Source organism: Anabrus simplex, chromosome 6 (assembly GCF_040414725.1).
Source record: "Anabrus simplex isolate iqAnaSimp1 chromosome 6, ASM4041472v1, whole genome shotgun sequence".
In the NCBI taxonomy this organism is placed as follows: Eukaryota; Metazoa; Arthropoda; class Insecta; order Orthoptera; family Tettigoniidae; genus Anabrus; species Anabrus simplex.
The window spans coordinates 208,671,868-208,693,289 of record NC_090270.1 but is presented as its reverse complement, the minus strand read 5'-3'; the positions used below and the strand labels follow the sequence as shown (position 1 = coordinate 208,693,289).

Sequence of the window (21,422 nt, the reverse complement as noted above, 5' to 3'; positions counted from 1 at the left end):
ATAAGAAATTCCAGGATATTCTTTACTCTATCCACTCGTACAAACACATGTTAACAAAAGTTGAAGTCTTTGTGCTCAAATACATTTTTCTTGGTTTTCACTTGTACAGTGTGTAGTTTTCTCATAGTGTCTTGGAGTTGGGAGTATCTGAGCAATCATTCTTCAAAGCTGGCACACCTAAGTATTCACCTGGCAGCGTGATGGTTTTATGCACCATTTGAGAGATGTATCCACACAGACCAAGCAAGATTGTTGGCAGGGTTTCTGACCATTATAATAAGTTGTATGCCTTCAAAGCCATTTTCAGTATACGGTGAAGTCTTTCAACTTTATCATTACTTCGAGGGTGATAAGGTATTGTTCTTTCAAACACAGCATTCCCAGGTGTTTATAAAGAAAAATGCTTGAAATTGTTTTCCTTGGTCAGTAGTGACTTAAGAGGATACTTTGAAGCGTGATATGCAGTTGTCCTAAGAAGCTTTGGCAACTGATTTTGCAGTAATGTTAGTTAATGGAATTGCTTTCATCCAGTTTGTGAATCAGTCTAGTCCAATTAAAATATATATGTATCCATCTGAAGTAGGCATTGGGTCAACCAAATAATGCAGACAGCAGAAAAGCGATAATCAGGTTACTGGAAGTTTCCAATAGGTGGTGATGGATGTCTTGACATCTTGCTCTTTTGGCAAGCCAAGCAAGCTCTAGCCCATTCACAAACATTTCAAATGAGGTCTGGTCAAATGAAACATGACATTGGCTTCACAGAAAATTTGACTCCTGGATGCTGCAAGTTGCGGATCTGAGTGAAAAACAGTTTTTAAAATTGTTGAGGGATGAAAGGTCTGATTGAGTTCAAGACATCACACCACAAGTTTTTTCCATTTGGAAGTTCATAGTACATGAATTTCGGAGATGTAGAACAGTTCTCGAATGATCAGAATTCAGCATCACTGACTTCGGCATCAGATACTTGATCTAGGTCGAGAGTGCTAACCGAAGTAATGCTTGCATATCAGTCACAATACTTAATTTCCCACTAGGATGATATATATTGTAGCTGTTGTTGCTATTGAGGTGATGCCTTTTCATTCTTTTTGCTTGAATTCACAAAACAATGGTCGATGGTCAGTGTAAATCACAAAATTACAACCTTCAAGCAAATATTTACAATGTTTTATGGACAGATAAGATAGCTGGAAGTTCCCTGTCGTAAGTAATGTATGACTGGTGTTAGTCATTCAGCTTTTGTGAATAAAAGGCTAGGGGCTACAGGTGTATTTTTTACAATTACGTTATTTCAGCACAATTCTATATTTTTGTAGATAAATAATGTATCAGGCGACCACCAAATATCAAAACAGATAAGGAATTTTTTTAGTTTGTCTAATGTGATAGAAAATACTGTCTTTCCCTGGACAAATGCAGAAAAGTTATGTAGAGACTATCCTAACTCTGCCATATCATACCTAAATAATTTTACAGTCAATCAATCTGTAGAGCATGAGGTACAATTTTATGTGACAAACAAGTACTGTTTACCAGAAATGTCCACGTTTTTCACCAAAAACATGCCTGGACAAGAGTTTTGTCATGTCATGGGCCTGGCCTTGCCTAACATTTCATGTGCAGTAGATATGGCATCTGTATCCTTATATAATGCACATTGCCTTTTAAGGTAGAGACGCATTATAGAAAGAAACATGGTCCTAGAGTTCAGCCACTTTTCAATTCTTTACAACAGTTAAGCAAGCTTCATGTTTTACTGAAGTCCTACTATTGTGATGATAATCTGTATCACAGGGATGTTTCATCCTTGGCCCTGCAGTCTAGGGATAGCATGCCTGCCTCTCACCCAGAAGTCTCAAGCTCATTTCTGGCTAGGTCAGCAATTTTTAACTGGTTTGAGATCCACTCAACCTATGTGATTACAAATGAGGAGCTATATGATGGAGAGTCTACAAAGCCAAGATTAACGTCCGAGAGGATTTGTCGCACTGACCACACATTACCTCATAATCTGCAGGCCTTTGGGCTGAACATTGGCTGCTTTATAGGCCAAGGCCCTTTACAGCTGTTGAACCATGGGTTTTAGTTTGGTTTTGGGATGTTATGTACGTTGATCATGAAACCTTGGCAAGATGTTAACAATATCACCAAGTTATTACAACATCCTTTTCCATACAGTTCTCTTTCCATTCACAAAAGAATATTTCAGCTCAACACCGATAAGGTATTTTCTGTTATAAAACCAAAATGTAATCAACTGAATACTGATTCCATCGGCAAATAGCCCAGTATAATTCGGCTAAACAATCTACAAAATGAAAAGCTATCAAGGCTGTTACACTTTACTTCTAACAACCATCACAAGAAGAAATTGGCCCAGTGATTTACCAGGGAGCCTTGTGTCTATATGAACATGGTTATCCCCATGCAGAAAGAATACATATTCTAACTAAACATCCTCATCAGAGGATATATTATCCATCATTTCAACATATGCCATCTGCATGCCATTGAGATTCCTTCTCTAATTGCCACCACTGGAGTAAATATGGGCTCAGCAGCCAAAGAAACATGGAAATCTATTTCTATAGACATGATGGTCTATCACAAATGTGATGCATATCCATCAAAAACTGAAGATATGCTTGCAACAAATTAGATCATTCAAGGTAGGAGTGTGAAAATAAAAATTATCAACAAATATATCTGTTTGCTGTTTGAAAGAACAGGGGCAAATAAAATGGAGAAGAGACTTGGATAAGTTTTATATTACAAGGCATAGAGACTAATGTTGTACTTACCTAAAAATATCCTGTCTATGAAGCACCTTCCTTTTTTGTTGAATACTTAAAAGACAGGTAAATGACTAACTGAAAAATATTGTTACTCTTCTACCTTTCATCTATTCTCTGGTCTACACACTCTTACCTGCTTATGGTATAACTTATTTTCCACCTACTGTACATATTTGACACTGTTCCTGCTGGCATGAACATTGTTTCAGAAAGAATACTAAAATGAAGTCTGTTCAAAAATAAGCTGAATTACTCAAATACTGAGAGTCAGTGAACAAGAGCAGAATATCCTGGCTTTAGTGCAGTGCAGTGACTTTCTTTAGAAGTATATGTTGTTTCAGTGTATATCTACTATAGGTCCATTTTCATCATAGAAGAATCTAAGAAAGGTTGTGTTTTGTGCCTACAGCAGAAGAGTAATGTTGTTTGCAAGAAGTTTTGTTCAAGCTGAAAGGAAGTTCACAGAAACAAACTTTGAGAACACTGCACAAAGCTTTACGGGGAAAAATGCAGGAGGCAGACAAGGTGTTATGAACAATGACAGGATATCTAATAAGGTAGGACATCCACTGAAGACAAAAGTACAACTCAAGACAGCCTTCAAGGTCTTGTGACAATATACATACTGAAAGAGTGCAAGGATTAATATGCTGACAATCCATAAAACAGCAATTGTATATATTGTTTTACAGCTTTTTCTTTCTTTTGAAATATATAGACTTTTATATTTCAAGTTTTCAATTCTAAAAATCAAAGATTTCGTCATGATTACAATAATAAAAATGTATATGTTAAGACTCACTGAGCCTCCTTCAGTTGCAAAAAGTTTAAAAATATGAAAATGTATCACAACACCTTAATCACTTTAAAAGGTTGACAATAGCAAGTATTATTTTTGTTAACAGTCCATAAATTAATACTTCTTTTGTATAAGCTGAAACAATGCTGCAGAAATGACTAGAATGTATTAGATGTTGTGGATGAAGAATAGATGTGTTCAAATGTCAAATATTACATAGAATTAAATTAAATAATACATAAAACATCAGTTGCGATGGACATTGTCAAAACTGAACAGAATGAATGTTGTAAAGTTTGATCTTGCAGACTTTCATTTAGTCCTATTAAATCTCACCTCACGTTTAATTGTCTAGAAAAAAAAATATGTAGATTAAGTAGAAGGAAAGTAGACTAAAAAGGTACTGAAATGAAACAACAAATAATTGGGAACCTATTTTACTTAATCTCCTTGCTGATAATGTGTGTATGTGTGGAGTGGCACAGCTATTGTATGAAGTAAAGGAGCTACTGCAAATCAGGGGAGGTAATGACGGGGAAGGAAGAGGTGGAGTCAATCAATCAATCAATCAATCAATCAATCAATCAATCAATCAATCAATCCTGATCTCCCAGGTGGCAGATTACCCATCTGTTGTTCTCGTAGCCTCTTCTTATATGATTTCAAAGAAATTGGAAATTTATTGAATATCTCCCTTGGAGAAGCTCTTCTTACTTCTCCCAATTCTTCCCAGCCCAAACCTTGCAAAATTTTTGTAACACTACTCTTTCATCGGAAGCCTCAGCTATCGTGTGCAGACATTTCAATTTGACGCCATCTGGCTGTCTGCCCGTCAATTTCGACGTTCCGTTTTACTCTAGGCCCCCACTAGATGGCAGACCGAGTAAACCGAAACTCTCTTGGGCGTCTATGGCTGAGATTTAATGAATTTTGTCGGGTAAACACCAAATGTGTCACCAGAGATCTTTTACATGCCGACATCGTACGACATGGAGTGTCGAAAGGACTTTTTTCCGCCCTTCAAAAATCCGACTACCTCTGCCGGGTTTGAACCCACTATCTTGGGATCCGGAGGCCGACACTCTACCGGTGATCCACAGAGGCAGCTTCTTTCATCGGAAATCACCCAGAACAAATCGAGCTGCTTTTCTTTGGATTTTTTCCAGTTCTTGAATCAAGTAATCCTGGTGAGGGACCCATATACTGGAACCATACTCTAGTTGGGGTCTTATCAGACTTATATGCCCTCTCCTTTATATCCTTACTACAACCCCTTAAACACCCACATAACCATGTGCAGAGATCTGTACCCTTTATTTACAATCCCATTTATGTGATTACCCCAACGAAGATCCTTCCTTAGATTAACATCTAGATACTTACAAATGATCCCCAAAAGGAACTTTCACCCCATCAATGCAGTAATTAAAACTGAGAGGACTTTTCCTACTGCTGAAACTCACAACCTGACTTTTAACCCCATTTATCATCATACCATTGCCTGCTGTCCATCTCACAACATTATCGAGATCATGTTGCAGTTGCTCACAATCTTGTAACTTATTTATTACTCTATACAGAATAACATCATCTGCAGAAAGCCTTACCTCTGATTTCACTTGTTTACTCATATCATTTATACATACATACATACATACATACATACATACATACATCATTATAGACTGTTATACCTTTCAGCGTTCAGTCTGCAAGCCTCTGTGAATTTACTGAACGTCGCCACAATCCTCTATTTGTAACTAGTGCTGTGGCCTCATTTAGTTCTATACCTCTTATCTTTAAATTGTTAGAAACTGAGTCTAACCATCGTCGTCTTTGTCTACCTCTACTTCTCTTACCCTCCATAACATTTTCTCTTACCCTCCATAACAGAGTCCATTATTCTCATAGGTAATCTATCCTCCTCCATTCGCCTCACATGATCCCACCACCGAAGCCGGTTTATATATCATTTATATATATAAGGAAACAAAGGTTTAATAATAATGCCTTCAGGAATTACCCTCTTAATTATTACAGGGTCAGATAAAACTTTGCCTACTCTAATCCTCTGAGGTCTATTTTTTAGAAATATAGCAAACCATTCAGTCGCTCTTTTGTCTAGTCCAATGGCACTCGTTTTTGCAAGTAGTCTCCCATGGTCCACCCTATCAAATGCTTTAGAAAGGTCAATCCCGATACAGTCCATTTGACCTGAATCCAAGATATCTGCTATATCTTGCTGGAATCCTACAAGATGAGCTTCAGTGGAATAACTTTTCCTAAACCGAACTGCCTTCTATCGAACCATTTATTAATTTTGCAAACATGTCTAATATAATCAGAAAAAATGCCTTCCCAAAGCTTACATGCAATGCATGTAAAACTTACTGGCCTCTAATTTTCAGCTTTATGTCAATCACCCTTTCCCTTATACATAGGGGCTACTATAGCACCTCACTATTCATTTGGTATAGCTCCTTCAACCAAACAATAATCAAATAAGCACTTCAGATATGGTACTATATCCCAACCCATTGTCTTTAGTATATACCCAAAAATCTTATCAATTCCAGCTGCTTTTCTAGTTTTCAACTTTTGTATTTTATAGTAAATGGCATTGTTATCACATGTAAATTTTAATACCTCTCTAAAATTAGTCACCTCCTCTATCTGGACATTATCTTGTAACCAACAATCTTTACATACTGCTGACTGAATACTTCTGCCTTTTGAAGATCCTCACATTCACAATCCCCCCTTGTTCATTAATTATTCCTGGAATGCCCTTCGTGGAGCCTATTTCTGCCTTGAAGTACCTATACATACCCTTCCATTTTTCACTAAAATTTGTATGACTGTCAATTATGCTTGCCATCATGTTATCCTTGATGATGCTTGTTGTTTTAAGGGGCCTAACATCGAAGGTCATCGGCCCCCATGTTATCCTTAGCAGCCTTCTTTGCTAGATTCAATTTTCTAGTAAGTTCCTTCAATTTCTCCTTACTTCCACAGCCATTTCTAACTATTTCTTTCCAATCTGCACCTCCTCCTTAGTCTCTTTATTTCTCTATTATAATAAGGTGGGTCTAACATTCATTACCACCTTTAAAGGTATAAACCTGTTTTCATATTCCTCAATAATTGCTATAAACCCATCCCAGATTCTGTTTACATTTTTATTTACCATTTTCCACTGAACATAGTTACTTTTTTTTAAACTGCCTCATGCCTGCTTTATCAGCCATATGGTACAGCCTAAAAGCCCTACTTTTAAGGCCTTCCCTTCTATCAAATTTAATTTTAACTACAACAAAAACAGCTTCATGATCACTAATACCATCTATTACTTCAACCAATCAATCAATCAATCAATCAATCAATCAATCAATCAATCAATACTGATCTGCATTTAGGGCAGTCGCCCAGGTGGCAGATTCCCTATCCGCTGCTTTCCCAGCCTTTTCCGAAATGATTTCAAAGAAATTGGAAATTTATTGAACATCTCCCTTGGTAAGTTATTCCAATCCCTAACTCCCCTTCCTATAAATGAATATTTGCCCCAGTTTGTCCTCTTGAATTCCAACTTTATCTTCATATTGTGATCTTTCCTACTTTTATAGACGCCATTCAAACCTATTCGTCTACTAATGTCATTCCACGCCATCTCTCCGCTGACAGCTCGGAACATACCACTTAGTCGAGCTGCTCTTCTTCTTTCTCTCAATTCTTCCCAACCCAAACATTGCAACATTTTTGTAACGCTACTCTTTTGTCGGAAATCACCCAGAACAAATCGAGCTGCTTTTCTTTGGATTTTTTCCAGTTCTTGAATCAGGTAATCCTGGTGAGGGTCCCATACACTGGAACCATACTCTAGTTGGGGTCTTACCAGAGACTTATATGCACTCTCCTTTACATCCTTACTACAACCCCTAAACACCCTCATAACCATGTGCAGAGATCGGTACCCTTTATTTACAATCCCATTTATGTGATTACCCCAGTGAAGATCTTTCCTTATATTAACACCTAGATACTTACAATGATCCCCAAAAGGAACTTTCACCCCATCAACGCAGTAATTAAAACTGAGAGGACTTTTCCTATTTGTGAAACTCACAACCTGATTTTTAGCCCCGTTTATCAACATACCATTGCCTGCTGTCCATCTCACAATATTTTCGAGGTCACGTTGCAGTTGCTCACAATCTTGTAACTTATTTATCGCTCTATAGAGAATAACATCATCCAAAAAAGCCTTACCTCCGATTCCACTCCTTTACTCATATCATTTATATATATAAGAAAACATAAAGGTCCGATAACACTGCCCTGAGGAACTCCCCTCTCAACTATTACAGGGTCAGACAAAGCTTCACCTACTCTAACTCTCTGAGATCTATTTTCTAGAAATATAGCAACCCATTCAGTCACTCTTTTGTCTAGTCCAATTGCACTCATTTTTGTCAGTAGTCTCCCATGATCCACCCTATCAAATGCTTTAGACATGTCAATCGCGATACAGTCCATTTGACCTCCAGAATCCAAGATATCTGCTATATCTTGCTGGAATCCTACAAGTTGAGCTTCAGTGGAATAACCTTTCCTAAAACCGAATTGCCTTCTATCGAACCAGTTATTAATTTCACAAACATGTCTAATATAATCAGAAAGAATGCCTTCCCAAAGCTTACATACAATGCATGTCAAACTTACTGGCCTGTAATTTTCAGCTTTATGTCTATCACCCTTTCCTTTATACACAGGGGCTACTATAGCAACTCTCCATTCATCTGGTATAGCTCCTTCGGCCAAACAATAATCAAATAAGTACTTCAGATATGGTACTATATCCCAACCCATTGTCTTTAGTATATCCCCAGAAATCTGATCAATTCCAGCCGCTTTTCTAGTTTTCAACTTTTGTATCTTATTGTAAATGTCATTGTTATCATACGTAAATTTTAGTACTTCTTTGGCCTTAGTCTCTTCCTCTATCTCGACATTATCCTTGTAACCAACAATCTTTACATACTGCTGACTGAATACTTCTGCCTTTTGAAGATCCTCACATACACACTCCCCTTGTTCATTAATTATTCCTGGAATGTCTTTCTTGGAACCTGTTTCCGCCTTAAAATACCTATACATACCCTTCCATTTTTCACTAAAATTTGTATGACTGCCAATTATGCTTGCCATCATGTTATTCTTAGCTGCCTTCTTTGCTAGATTCAATTTTCTAGTAAGTTCCTTCAATTTCTCCTTACTTCCACAGCCATTTCTAACTCTATTTCTTTCCAGTCTGCACCTCCTTCTTAGTCTCTTTATTTCTCTATTATAATAAGGTGGGTCTTTACCATTCCTTACCACCCTTAAATGTACAAACCTGTTTTCGCATTCCTCAACAATTTCTTTAAACCCATCCCAGAGTCTGATTACATTTTTATTTACTGTTTTCCACCGATCATAGTTACTTTTTAGAAACTGCCTCATACCTGCTTTATCAGCCATATGGTACTGCCTAACAGTCCTACTTTTAAGACCGACCTTTCTATCACATTTATTTTTAACTACCACAAAAAGAGCTTCATGATCACTAATACCATCTATTACTTCAGTTTCCCTATAGAGCTCATCTGGTTTTATCAGCACCACATCCAAAATATTTTTCCCTCTGGTTGGTTCCATCACTTTCTGAATCAGCTGTCCTTCCCATATTAACTTATTTGCCATTTGTTGGTCATGCTTCCTGTCATTCGCATTTCCTTCCCAATTGACATCTGGCAAATTCAGATCTCCCGCTACAATCACATTTCTTTCCATGTTGTTTCCCACATAGCTGACTATCCAATCAGCTTCTCTTCGGTTTCTCTATAGAGTTCATCTAGTTTTGCCAGCACCAAGTTAAGGATATTTTTCCCTCTAGTTGCTTCCATCAGTTTCTGAATCAGCTGTCCTTCCCATATTAGCTTATTTGCCATTTGTTGGTCATGCCTCCTGTCGTTCGTACTTCCATCCCAATTGACATTTGGTAAATTCATATCTCCCGCTACAATCACATTCTTTTCCATGTCGTTTCCCACATAGCTGATTATCTTATCAAATAATTCTGAATCCGTGTCAGCACTACCCTTTCCTGGTCTGTACACTCCAAAGACATCAAGTTGCCTATTATCTTTAGAAATGAGCCTTACACCTACAATTTCATGTCTGTCATTTATAACTTTTTCGTAGCTTACAAATTCTTCTTTCACCAGAATGAATACTCCCCCTCCTACCAATCCTATCCTATCTCTACGATACACACTCCAGTTCCGTAAGGACATTTCTGCATCCATTATATCATTTCTCAGTCATGATTCAACTCCTATTACAATATCTGGTAAGTATATATCTATTAAATTACTTCATTCTATTCCTTTCTTTACTATACTTCTACAGTTCAGCAGTAACATTTTTATGTCATCCGTACTTGACTTCCAGATCTATACCCTTATCACCGCTTCCTTGATCACACCGTTTCTCCTGAATGTACCTCCCCATTACCCTTGCAAACAAATTTCGTAACTTATACGTACCACTGCGGTTTAAGTGAAGGCCATCTAAGTGCAGATCCCTATCTCCTACCCACCCATTAGGATACAGAAATTTCACTCCCAGTTTCCCACGTACCCACTCCATAGTCTCATTTAAATCCCCAATCACCCTCCAGTCAGTATCCCTCCTACACAGTCATCGGCTGTAACTCGATCCGAGTATACATAATTTCTTCCTGCGTACATTGACCAGTTCAACTCAGTTTACAGATGTGTTTACGATGACTAAACAGACCAATCCTGGCATAAATCACACGCCCACACAAATCACACCAAACTGATGGAGGAGAGAGGGGTTGTAATTCATGGAGTTTTCTTGCTTGTCGCTTGGCTTCTTGATGTCTGCGACATTCTCTTTCAAACAAGTTGACAGCGGTGGATGTAGTGTTCCGCCACAGTGACCACTCCACAGCACATTCTTCCCATGCCTGCATATCTATACCAGTTGTCTTCATGATGTGTTTCAGCTGGTCCTTAAAACGCTTAAGAGGGGCTCCACGAGGTCTACTGCCGAAGCAAAGTTCACGATAAAGAATTTGGCGGGGAAGCCAGGTATCACCCGTGCGGTGAACATGGCTTAACCATCTCAGTTGATGAGCGATGATTGTTGCCTCAATACTATTTAGCTGCGTTTTGTCGAGAACTGCCATGTGGATCACATAGTCCTCCCACTTAATATTCAAAATAAATCTCATTGTCTGCTGGTGGAAACGGTTAAGTTTTTTGATATCATGGCGATAGTGTGTCAAAGTTTCACAGCCATACAGCAGTGTGGAAATGACAACAGCTTTGTACACCATGAGTTTGGTATGCAGTTTTAGGCCATTATTCATGAAGACTCTGTGCATTAACCATCCAAATGCTGCATGAGCAGCCCCAATTCTTTATCAATATCTTATTCACAGGTACACCGTTTAGACAAGATGCTTCCAAGATATGAAAAGTGATCAACTTGTTCCAGTGTTGTGTCTAAGATGGAAATACTGAACTCAGGAAGAGTTAATCCTGGGGCGGTTGTGCAAGTACCTTCATTTTTTTCGCATTAATGGCAAGACCAAAGCGACAGTTTAAAAGCAGCTGACTGACTGTTGTAGTTCTGCATGTGTTAGAGCAGGAGATGTGGTGTCATCCGCATACTGCAGTTTTGTCACCCGGCTAACCAGAGTAAGTCTTCATCCGTGCTGCATTTACCAGATCCCACACATCCACAACTATATTGGTACTTATAACACCCTGCCTTACGTTGTTGGTACCAATGTGAAACACTACCACATTCTCCTTCCCCTCCTCTTCTACTTTCCTCAACATCTGCCTCAACCTAATTCCTGGATAACACTCTACCTTGGTTCTCTTTCCTCCACACACTTTCCCCATATGTCTAACGATGGAATCCCCCATGACCAGAGCCTGAACCCTACCTACCTCATTTGATCCTCTCCCCTCCTGGTCAGCCCTATCTTTCCTGATAGCTGCAGAAGCTACTTCCTTCTCCCTTTTCTCCCTCCCATGACCCTGTTCCACCTGTCTTTTCCTATCCTCTACTCTACATTTCCCTTTCCTACCTTTTTTCTTGCTCCTACTTCCACACATCTCAGCAACAGTTCCCTGTTCCTCATCTTTCCTCTGTTGTTCTACCTGGAGTGACTCATACCGATTTCTCACAGACACCTGTCCTGAATTCTGATCCTGAATAAAGCCCTTAGCCTGCAATCTCCTTCCCCTTAGAAAGGGGAGGTTGTTGGGAGTGTGTTAAAACATTTAAGGAAGGGTGTTCGTTTTTCGTTTATTGGTAGTATTAAATATTCCTTCGTAAAGTATGTGGATATCATCACAGATTTCATTTAAATTCAGGTTTGGATTGTATTTTTGATCCAAATATATGTGTATATTTTTGTAAATATTGAGCAATTTGCATTTTTGTATTCTTTTTAAAATATCAAGGTGGAAGTAAAATAATGATTGAAATCTACCATGTGTTGGTTCATTCTTGAAAATCTGCTGTTTTCTGGCATTTACATGTTCTATGTATCTTGTTTTTAAACATCTATTTGCCCAACATAGCTTGCCTTGCAGTGTGTACAGTTTAATTTATAAACTCCAGAGTTTAAGAATTTGTTTGTTTTGTTTAAAATGTGAGGGTTGTAAAATACATTAACAGTTAGTGGTGTTGGTTCTGAAGGCTATGATGAAATTAAGTTTTTGAAAAAGTTTGAAACTTGAAAGATCTTGTCGTAAAAGTAGGTGAAGGTAATAATAATAATAATAATAATAATAATAATAATAATAATAATAATAATAATAATAATAACAACAATAACAATTCTTTGGTGAGAGCAGTGATTGGTTTGCTTTCAATTCACTATTTTCTTATTGACATATTTTCTACTGTAACCATTATTTGAAGCTATATTATACATGGTATTCTTTTGTAGTTTTTAGTAGACTGAGGGGTGGGCATTGATTGCTCTATTAATTAAACTATAAAAGAAGGCTTTTTGAATGCCTGGTTGTTGAGAATCTTGTCTTACTACATTAACAGTTTCTGTGGATTTTCTCAAAAAAGGAAAGATTTCAATCATTCTTTTATTTCCATGGGCCAAGACCCTGGTATTTTAGATATAATACAAAAAGGCGACTTGTTCAACATTTATAAAAATATACACATACATTTGGATCAGAAATACAATCAAACTTGAATTTAAATGAGTAAGTACAATATGACGTGGAAACCAGTCAGTCATTCCAATGGATCAGCAAGTGGCTGCTTTGACTAAAAGAATTACAACAAACTCACTCAAAAGTTAAAATGATCCTACCTTCTTGCTAGTGGTTTAATGACACACTAACACATTCAAGGTTTTCAGGGTTATAAGGATGGGAAAGGGCTAAAACTGGAAAGAAAGCGGCCATAGCCTTAATTAAAATACAGCCCAGTATTTGTCTGGTGTGAAAATGGGAAACCACGGGAAACCATCTTCAGGGTTGCCGACAGTGGGGTTCGAACCCACTATCTCCCGAATACTGGATACTGGCCGCACTTAAGCGACTGCAGCTATCGAGCTCGGTAGGCTGCTGCATCAAGACAACGCTCCCACTCATTCACTGCTTCTTACCCAAAAGCAACTTTTTTTGGAAAAGAACAAGATTTTGGGGAACAAGAACACAGCCTAACTGATATAAACCCCAGCCTACCCACTATTTTCTGGATCTGATACTGAAAAACCTTTCTGTTTCCTAAGTTCAAAGTCACCCTGAAAGGACATCATTTCCAGATGACAGAAGAGATCAAAGAAAATGTTCAAGAAGGTGCTACACTAAAAATTTAGTTCAAGAATGCACTTCAACAATGGAAGAAATGCTGGAAGCCATGTACTGGCCATAGAGGAGTGAGAGGAGATAAATGTGGTTACCTACACTGCAATGTGAGTGAATAACATAACTCTGATAATGGTTTGGTTTCTCTTTGAACAGACCCTGTACACCACAACCTCAACCCTCAACACATACTGTATAGGCTACAGATCAGAAGTTTTGATGATTCGTTTTTAAAAAGAAAGTGTCAACTTGAGCCTCTTTACAAGTTTCTTACACCCAAAATTCCAAGCTGACATTATTCATTCCTGAACAGTAATGGTGAAAACGGTCACTCACACATACCATGAACTGAACACAGGTATACAACTTGCGGCAGGATTTTGACCAAACACAACTTCGTTGCCATTAAAATTCTTCCTTGATTCCCTAATAACACTGTGCTGTTGGACCATCACATGCCTTTCAAATAGGCTTTTCATGAAAAGTAAAAATGCAAATAATTTTTTAGAACTATAAAACATATAGTACAGGTTTAAAATGTAACCAATCTTAGAACTTGAACCTAATGTCAATTAAAGTTCTTCACACCAAATCCTGTAGTAAGTTCATTAGTAAATGTGGATTTTAATAATGTAAGAAATCCTGTGGCAATGAAAAATTAATGACACTAATCTAATGAAGTTACAAGGGTGAAGAAAATTATCCTGTTTGTTAATGCTCTGCTTGATTACATGCTGCAAAAATCCTTACTTGTGTATCATCCATAAACACAAAAGTTTCACAGCTGAATAAATTTTGCTATTAGACTTAAGTGTTACTATACTGACATTATAGGCACTCCTTTACATTGGCTATGGACAGTAATTCAAGGTGCAATGAATCATAGCTTGTAACGTGTCTGATACTGGTCTTTCCTATTAATATAGCTTTGAGTTCTACCAGTAATTCTACTTGGCAATAAATGTTTAAAAACTCTGGGAATGTTTAATTTTTTAAACTTTGAATATATATACAGCAGATCCTCCCAAGTACAGGCTACTACATGCCACACTGGGAGAAGTAGATATTAAGGATTTAACTGTTCAAATTTTGCTCTGAATTGCCCACTATAAAAGGCACTACATATAGTAGTGTATGACATCATCTAAAGAGAAAAATCCCTCCTAAAAGAACATTTTCAACAACTACAAAATTACCACTTTTAGGTTAAAATATAAGCAGAACTTAATTTTGAAAATTTATTTCCAAACTCGTTCATGGAAATTAAATATATTTTATAATTAACCTGTATTCTTTCCTAGGCTACCATTTCAGAAAAGAACTATGGTAAGTTTTATAATCTTACTTAAAAATGTTTGAATGAACTGAAAAAAGTATTTTTAGGAAATAACAATTTACGATGACATCCAATATCTATAAATCAAAAGATGCCTGTGTTACTAACCTGAAGTGCTGGGTCTTGTGGGCAAAGCGAGGCAATTTGGCGAAGGCGATCGTACAGGATGCTGAGTAACGCCTGGTATCGGTGGTTGAGGATATCAAGCTGACGAGCAACCGCATCAGCCCCTGCCAGATGTTCTCCGGTTGGGCTCTGACTAGATAGGCGTGCCCTTTTCGCCATGCTGGCATCCAGACTCGGGTGGACCTCCTCCACCAGCCAATCGGAGTACCGTTGGAGGCGGAGGTCATAGATCTGTTGGGGTTGAAGGGGGTTAGGGTTAGATTAGGGGTTAGTGAGATTAGTCACACCTAACCAAATGTATCATTTTTCAATACTCTACTTTCCCAGTCACCAGTATAAAATAAGCCAACATCATTTACTTCTTAAAACAAGGCACCATTCCTTACTACCAGAACACCACAGCTAAGACCATTCACAAATTTTTTTTTTTTTTATTATTTTTTTTTTACAGATAGTTCTGATAGATTAACTTCTGATATCTTGATAATAATTTGCCTACATCAGGATGAAGTTTAATTGGCTTAAAAAACAAACTGAAAGTTCCAGAATTTTCTCTCCTATTAGCAAAGTTGAAAATTACAATATATATATAAAACAATTAACTCATCGATTTTAATTTTTTATTTTTGCTGTGTCCCAGAAGGAAAAATGAGTACTACAATCCAGACAACCTTCAACATACAACTTTTCTAACAGATCACCGAAAAAAGCATTACAGTCCTTTTACACACTAACCATGGCTGTTCCATATCAAACTAGTGAAGTTACAGACAGCACACAAACTTTCACTAATCTGTCAAAACAATTGCTCATTGCAAACTTAAAAAACGTTAAGAGCAATATTTCAAAGCTAATAAGAAGAAACAACCTCATTCCATCTCTTATTCTAACATTACTGTTTGAAGTTGGATGACGACAAACCATGAAAGACTGGAGACATTTCTCCATAAGTAAGCAGAACTGACCTTTATGATGTTTACTTATCCGCAACATAAAAGATATTTTCAAAAAATTGCTTAGAATAAAACCGAATTTCACTTTTCTCTCACATCATCTCTGACATGTTTGAATCCTTTTCTCCTTGTGTGCTCCTAGATTTTTATATTTTGTATTTATCTTTATTGTATGTCTCCTCTCCTTTCCTGTGATTATCTGGCTTTCTTTATCATTTTATATTTCTCATATCAAGAATAAAGATCTGTCTTGATGGTCTCTCAAAGAGTGTTGATGCCTGCCCTCTTGATGAAACTTGGAAGCATGAACAAGCTCATGAGGGCTGAGAAGAAATAGATGTAAAAGAACTGCAAATGATGACAGAACCCATCTTTTAAATGACCAGTGTATGAAGATCTGGAGATTGTTCTTGTTTTGTTTTTTTTCCCAGTTTGTCTTACCGGGTGAGTTGGCCATGCGGTTAGGGCATGCAGCTGTGAGCTTGCATCTAGGAGATAGTAGGTTCGAGCTCCACTGTCGGCAGCCCTGAAGATAGTTTTCCATGGTTTCCCGTTTTCACAGCAGGCAAATGCTGGGGCTGTACCTTAATTAAGGCCACGGTAGCTTCCTTCCCACTCCTAAGCCGTTCCTATCCTATTGTCGTCATAAGACCTCTCTGTGTCGGTGTGACGTAAAACATATTGTAAAATATAAAAAATAAATTCCATCTGTCTTTGTATCTTCTTTCCACTGATCCCTTTTCCCACAATAACCTGTCATGTTTATTCTATGTTTCTTTTCACGTTATTATCTCTCACTATATGACTTGACTGACACTTGTATGCTCTTTTCAATACTTATACTGACTTATCATTTCACACTTTCCTCTTGTATATTGAAAAACTGTCTCTAATTAATGAACATAGGTTTTCGTGACTCAATGTATTAAAATAAACAAATATAATTGGATTAAAGCCACTTATATTTTACGGGACTAAACAAAGCCGAGCTTTCTGCCAAATTACACTGGCCTTCATCAGGACATGGGAAGGTCTGCTTCTGACTGGGAGTATAGAAATTCTTCAAAGTCGTGACCATATTATCCACGACCCTCTACTAACCGGACTCTAGGATTGTCGCGCTATGCTGTGGTGATTAAGAAGGAAGTTACTGATTCACAGCCCTCTGTCGACAGTTTCCGAAGTGCGCCGTGCTGTGCCATGGTGGTGTTATGCCTGTATTTCTGGAGTACAAGTCTCCGCGTATTTGATAACATGAAGCCGTCTTCCCTGTTGAAGTTATTTGGGCGCAGCTCTATCTCTATGGCTTCCTTCACAAGTCGAGCACAGAAGTCTTTTGAAGGTGCAATGAGATCAGTAGTTGTTACAGAGCAACCAAACCCTTATCAGAAGTTATTCTAGTCAGATACAATCTGTACAGAACAATACTAAATTGTGGAGGTGCACAAATATCAAAGTATAAATTACAAGAGGGAAGGAAGAGGATGCTATCACCAATGCCCCAAAGCATATTCTATTCATTCCACCACCAAATCCAAACATGAACTGAATGATTCACTCGATGTAGCAAATATCAAGCAAAAGATGAGAAAAAGAAAGAGAGAGAGAGAGAGAGAGAGAGAGGGAGAGTAAATTTTAAATATTCACTTTTTTGAACTATCCTTGTATTCTTAACAAACAAGCTCAAAAGTTAGATCAAATGATAGGTGGAATTTGGACTATATCATGGTTCTCCATGCTTAACAACAAAAGAATGAATTATGTTGTAATATATTTTGTGATCTAAGATTCTAGACAAAACTAAAATCAAGAATTCGAATTTAGATTATAAATTGCAAGATTAAAGTAGTATTTTTCCGATATTTGCTAAATGAAAATTAATTTAAATGAGAAATAATGATAATAAATATGATATGTTTAAGTTAAATATTATTAACTGATACTGTTATTAGATTAATTATTTTATTATTACTAGTTACTACATCATGACAAAATTTACATATATTCAATGTTTCTATTTCAGTGAGCAGATGCTTGAGTAATTTGGAAAGGTTGATAGTATCTATTTACAGTTTATATATACATATTTCCTCAGTCATTCATCACCATTCATTCAGAACTGATCCCTAGCAAAAGAACAAGACAAATAATTCTCCATTCCACTGATGGAGCAATACAACACACAAAATACTGGTACTTCCACTTCCTACAAGGTTGGAATCAAGTAATAAATGTCCAAATTAACTTCTTATATTCTTCTCATCTATAAATTTCTTGCCAATTCCTTTCCAGCAAACAAAATACATTTACTACTATGATCTGGTACAGGTAGGAAAAAGGAAGCCAGATTAAATATTGCATAAACAATGTTTTTATACATTTCACCTTAATCTCCCTTACCTTTGCTTCACGAATGAAGCGTCCACCCACCACGTTCACTTGCTCAATGGCTGGAGTCTTTTCAAGAACGTTGTTATACAATGCCTGAGAAATATAAAAAATAATAATGTAGAATCATTTACAGCAGAACTGTATTACTAGCCTCAAAAGTTAAAGCACTTTCACCAATCTCAATTTATGCCATTCTTCAGAACTATTTTTAAAAGAAGCAGTAATGGAAGTCCTTAATTCAAACTGCCAATAAAAAAATCACTGGTGTGTTACAATTATAACTACAAGTTTATATTACAATATACTGTATGCATCTACTTTTAAGACAAAGTACAGAAAGGAAGCACTAACTTTCTCTGAGATTATGAGAAATACAAGCAGAGTACGATATTATATTTAAATATAAACAAAAGAAAAACTAATTGACTACTTAACTTAAATCATAAATATTTGGTTTCTCCCTCTAATAGAAAAGCAACTAAAACATCAGTACAAACAAACAATATTCAGGAAATGAAACTACCCACACACAAAATCTAAATCCATGGTGCCTATGAATGAAAATGATATCAAAGGAAGTCAACCAATGATGCAAGATTTTATCTATTAATAGATGAAAGAGCAAGAAGTCTTGCTCCTACGATGAATCATCAGCAAGGTGACCATCAGTTCAGGGGGAATTGGGTTTGATTCTTAGTCAAGCCATTGATTTAAGCCATGTCTGGTTGAATGTTAAATAATATCAAAATTTATTGAATAAGTTGTGATCAGAGTACACAAGCCTGAGAACTTTGAAGATCTTTGTCACAGTTGGAAAGTGAAGCCTAGACTGGAAGGAAAGTCCAACAGCTGTAGACATGAAAATGATGCTGCAATTTAAGCTCAGGACAATCTAACAATAGCAATCAAAAATACATAATTGCTGCAAAATACTGAAATCTGTTGGGTTTTTAATTTATAACTACTACATTTAATTTTCCTATGCCAGGTTTGTTGTAGATACATATTTCACTGAAAATAGTAAAAGGGGCATTTGGCCAATGAAACATTGACTTTAATCATCTATCACCTTTACAGAGAAGTATGATATTCACTGGTTGCTTTCCTATGGTATAATTTAAGTAACATAAGAAATATTCACCAACACATGTGAAAGGGCATTCAAACTAACCCGCGTGGGTTCAAGCTGCTCCTTGGCTCTGTCTTCGATTGGAGCCAGGTTGTTCAGTTTGCCATAGCTTTCGTCAACCCACGACACTTCTGTTTCGTACGAGTTCGTGTAATTCTGCAACAGTCCGTAAGAAGTCTCACAGCTGCGCAACCTACAAAAGAGAAAGACAATTATTTCTTATTCCAACAAAAGAATGAATTATTTAAATGCATTATCACTTAGTATTCAATCCTGATTGGCTAACAATACAAAGATACACAAAACGAGATAAAGCAAAATAAAATGAAACATTTACATGATATCATGTGTTCCTAATGGGTATCTATTTATTTTCATTTACTTTAACTATAAGCTGCATTTATAATTATCGTCATTACTTTTCATCATGTAACAGAATGGCAACCCATCGTTTCACTCACATAAAATATTGTACTTTTGCAACATATAAACTAATAGCAAGAGACCTTGAAGTTGTATCAGTTAGCATTCTGCCATCACCAAGAGAACCGAACCTGATGTAAAAAAAGAACATTGTGTATCCGTATGTATCCATCCGCGGTGATTGGAGGATCACTGGGCTTCTTCCAAGCACATGGCAAGAACCACGTGGGCTGTCTTTGAACTGTCATTTCGCCTGGTTGCGGCGATTACATCAGAATTAGTTCTACATAAACTTGCCGGATACCACTGATTGACACGCAATTGTGATGCGGATTAGGAGACAAATTATACTCACTGTACGCGAGAAATAAACAAACATCGAATGGCAAATGATATCTGGATATTTAACATATCGGAAAAGAAAGGTAGATTTGAATTTATGGCCGAAATGTAAATACGTAATCAATCAATCAATCAATCAATCAATCAATCAATCAATCAAATCAATCAATCAATCACAACAATGCATATAAGTAAAACTTCACACATTTAATATTTCAATAAAATAAAATTCTAGAGAGGTACATACAGCATAGACAAGGCAATATTAAAACAATAAAAAAAGTGCAGTACTTTATCTAATCAGAATCTGATAAAGGACGAACTCCTTCCAAGAGTCAGATTCCTCTCTCGCCTCTTCATCACTGCTGCTCGCGTCATTCAGATTAATGACCAGACGGTCCACAGTTATATTGCACAGACCGTCCAATTTCCAAAATGTCTCCTCTTCCCCCACCACGTGGTGAATAAAGGCTTGCCACATTTCAGCAGTTACGTTAACCAGAGCTTCATTAATTAATGTCCTGACTTCTGCCAGTTTGAAACTTTTATTATTGCGTGCAACGTGTACCTTCACCTGGCTCCACACCAACTCAATCGGATTCAAAACATAGTGATAATGAGGAAGTCTCAACACCATATGACCTGCTTCCTCTGCCAGTGTGTCAATAACAAACCTGTCATACGTTTTCGTCACACTGAGTTTTTATCACTCGGAGTAGTTCATCTTTCACCATATCTTTCCCGTAGGTAAGACCTTTTGCCTCCATCCACGCGATAATGTCATCCTTACACCACGATCTGGTGGGAATACGATCTAACTTAACACTGTGATGTGACGCATTGTCCATAACAATCATACTGTTCGGTTCAAGCAGAGGTAAAATTTTCTTAAACCATGTAGTAAAAACTTCACCCGTCATCTCCTAATGAAAATAATTCGTTTTCTTCAATTCCATCATAAATTCTCCACCCTCTAAAAACCCATCTTCACTTCCTATGTGCAATAAAATCAGTCGTCTTCCCTTTCCTGTCGGATTTTTTAGACCTGTACTTAATCCTGCTTTGAATGCCTGTTTCTTACTCTTTATGTTTGTATCTACCCACACTCTGAAAGTGGTATGTCCTTCGTTTACCCACGTTTCATCCAAATAATACAATTTTCGCCCAGCTTGCCTAAATGCACGAATTTTCCTCAAATAATCCCT

The 21,422-nt window shown here is 37.1% G+C and overlaps 1 protein-coding gene across 1 annotated transcript in view; it reads right to left on the bottom strand.

The window, feature by feature from the left end:
• Positions 1 to 21,422, bottom strand: part of shot (dystonin-like protein short stop) — a 695,338-nt gene that overhangs the window by 234,368 nt on the left and 439,548 nt on the right. The window contains exons 25-27 of the mRNA XM_067150176.2: positions 19,495 to 19,645; positions 18,333 to 18,416; positions 14,962 to 15,210 (exon numbers count right to left, since the gene is read on the bottom strand). Coding sequence (XP_067006277.2) covers positions 14,962 to 15,210; positions 18,333 to 18,416; positions 19,495 to 19,645 — 484 coding nt within the window. The remainder of the gene's footprint in view (positions 1 to 14,961; positions 15,211 to 18,332; positions 18,417 to 19,494; positions 19,646 to 21,422) is intronic.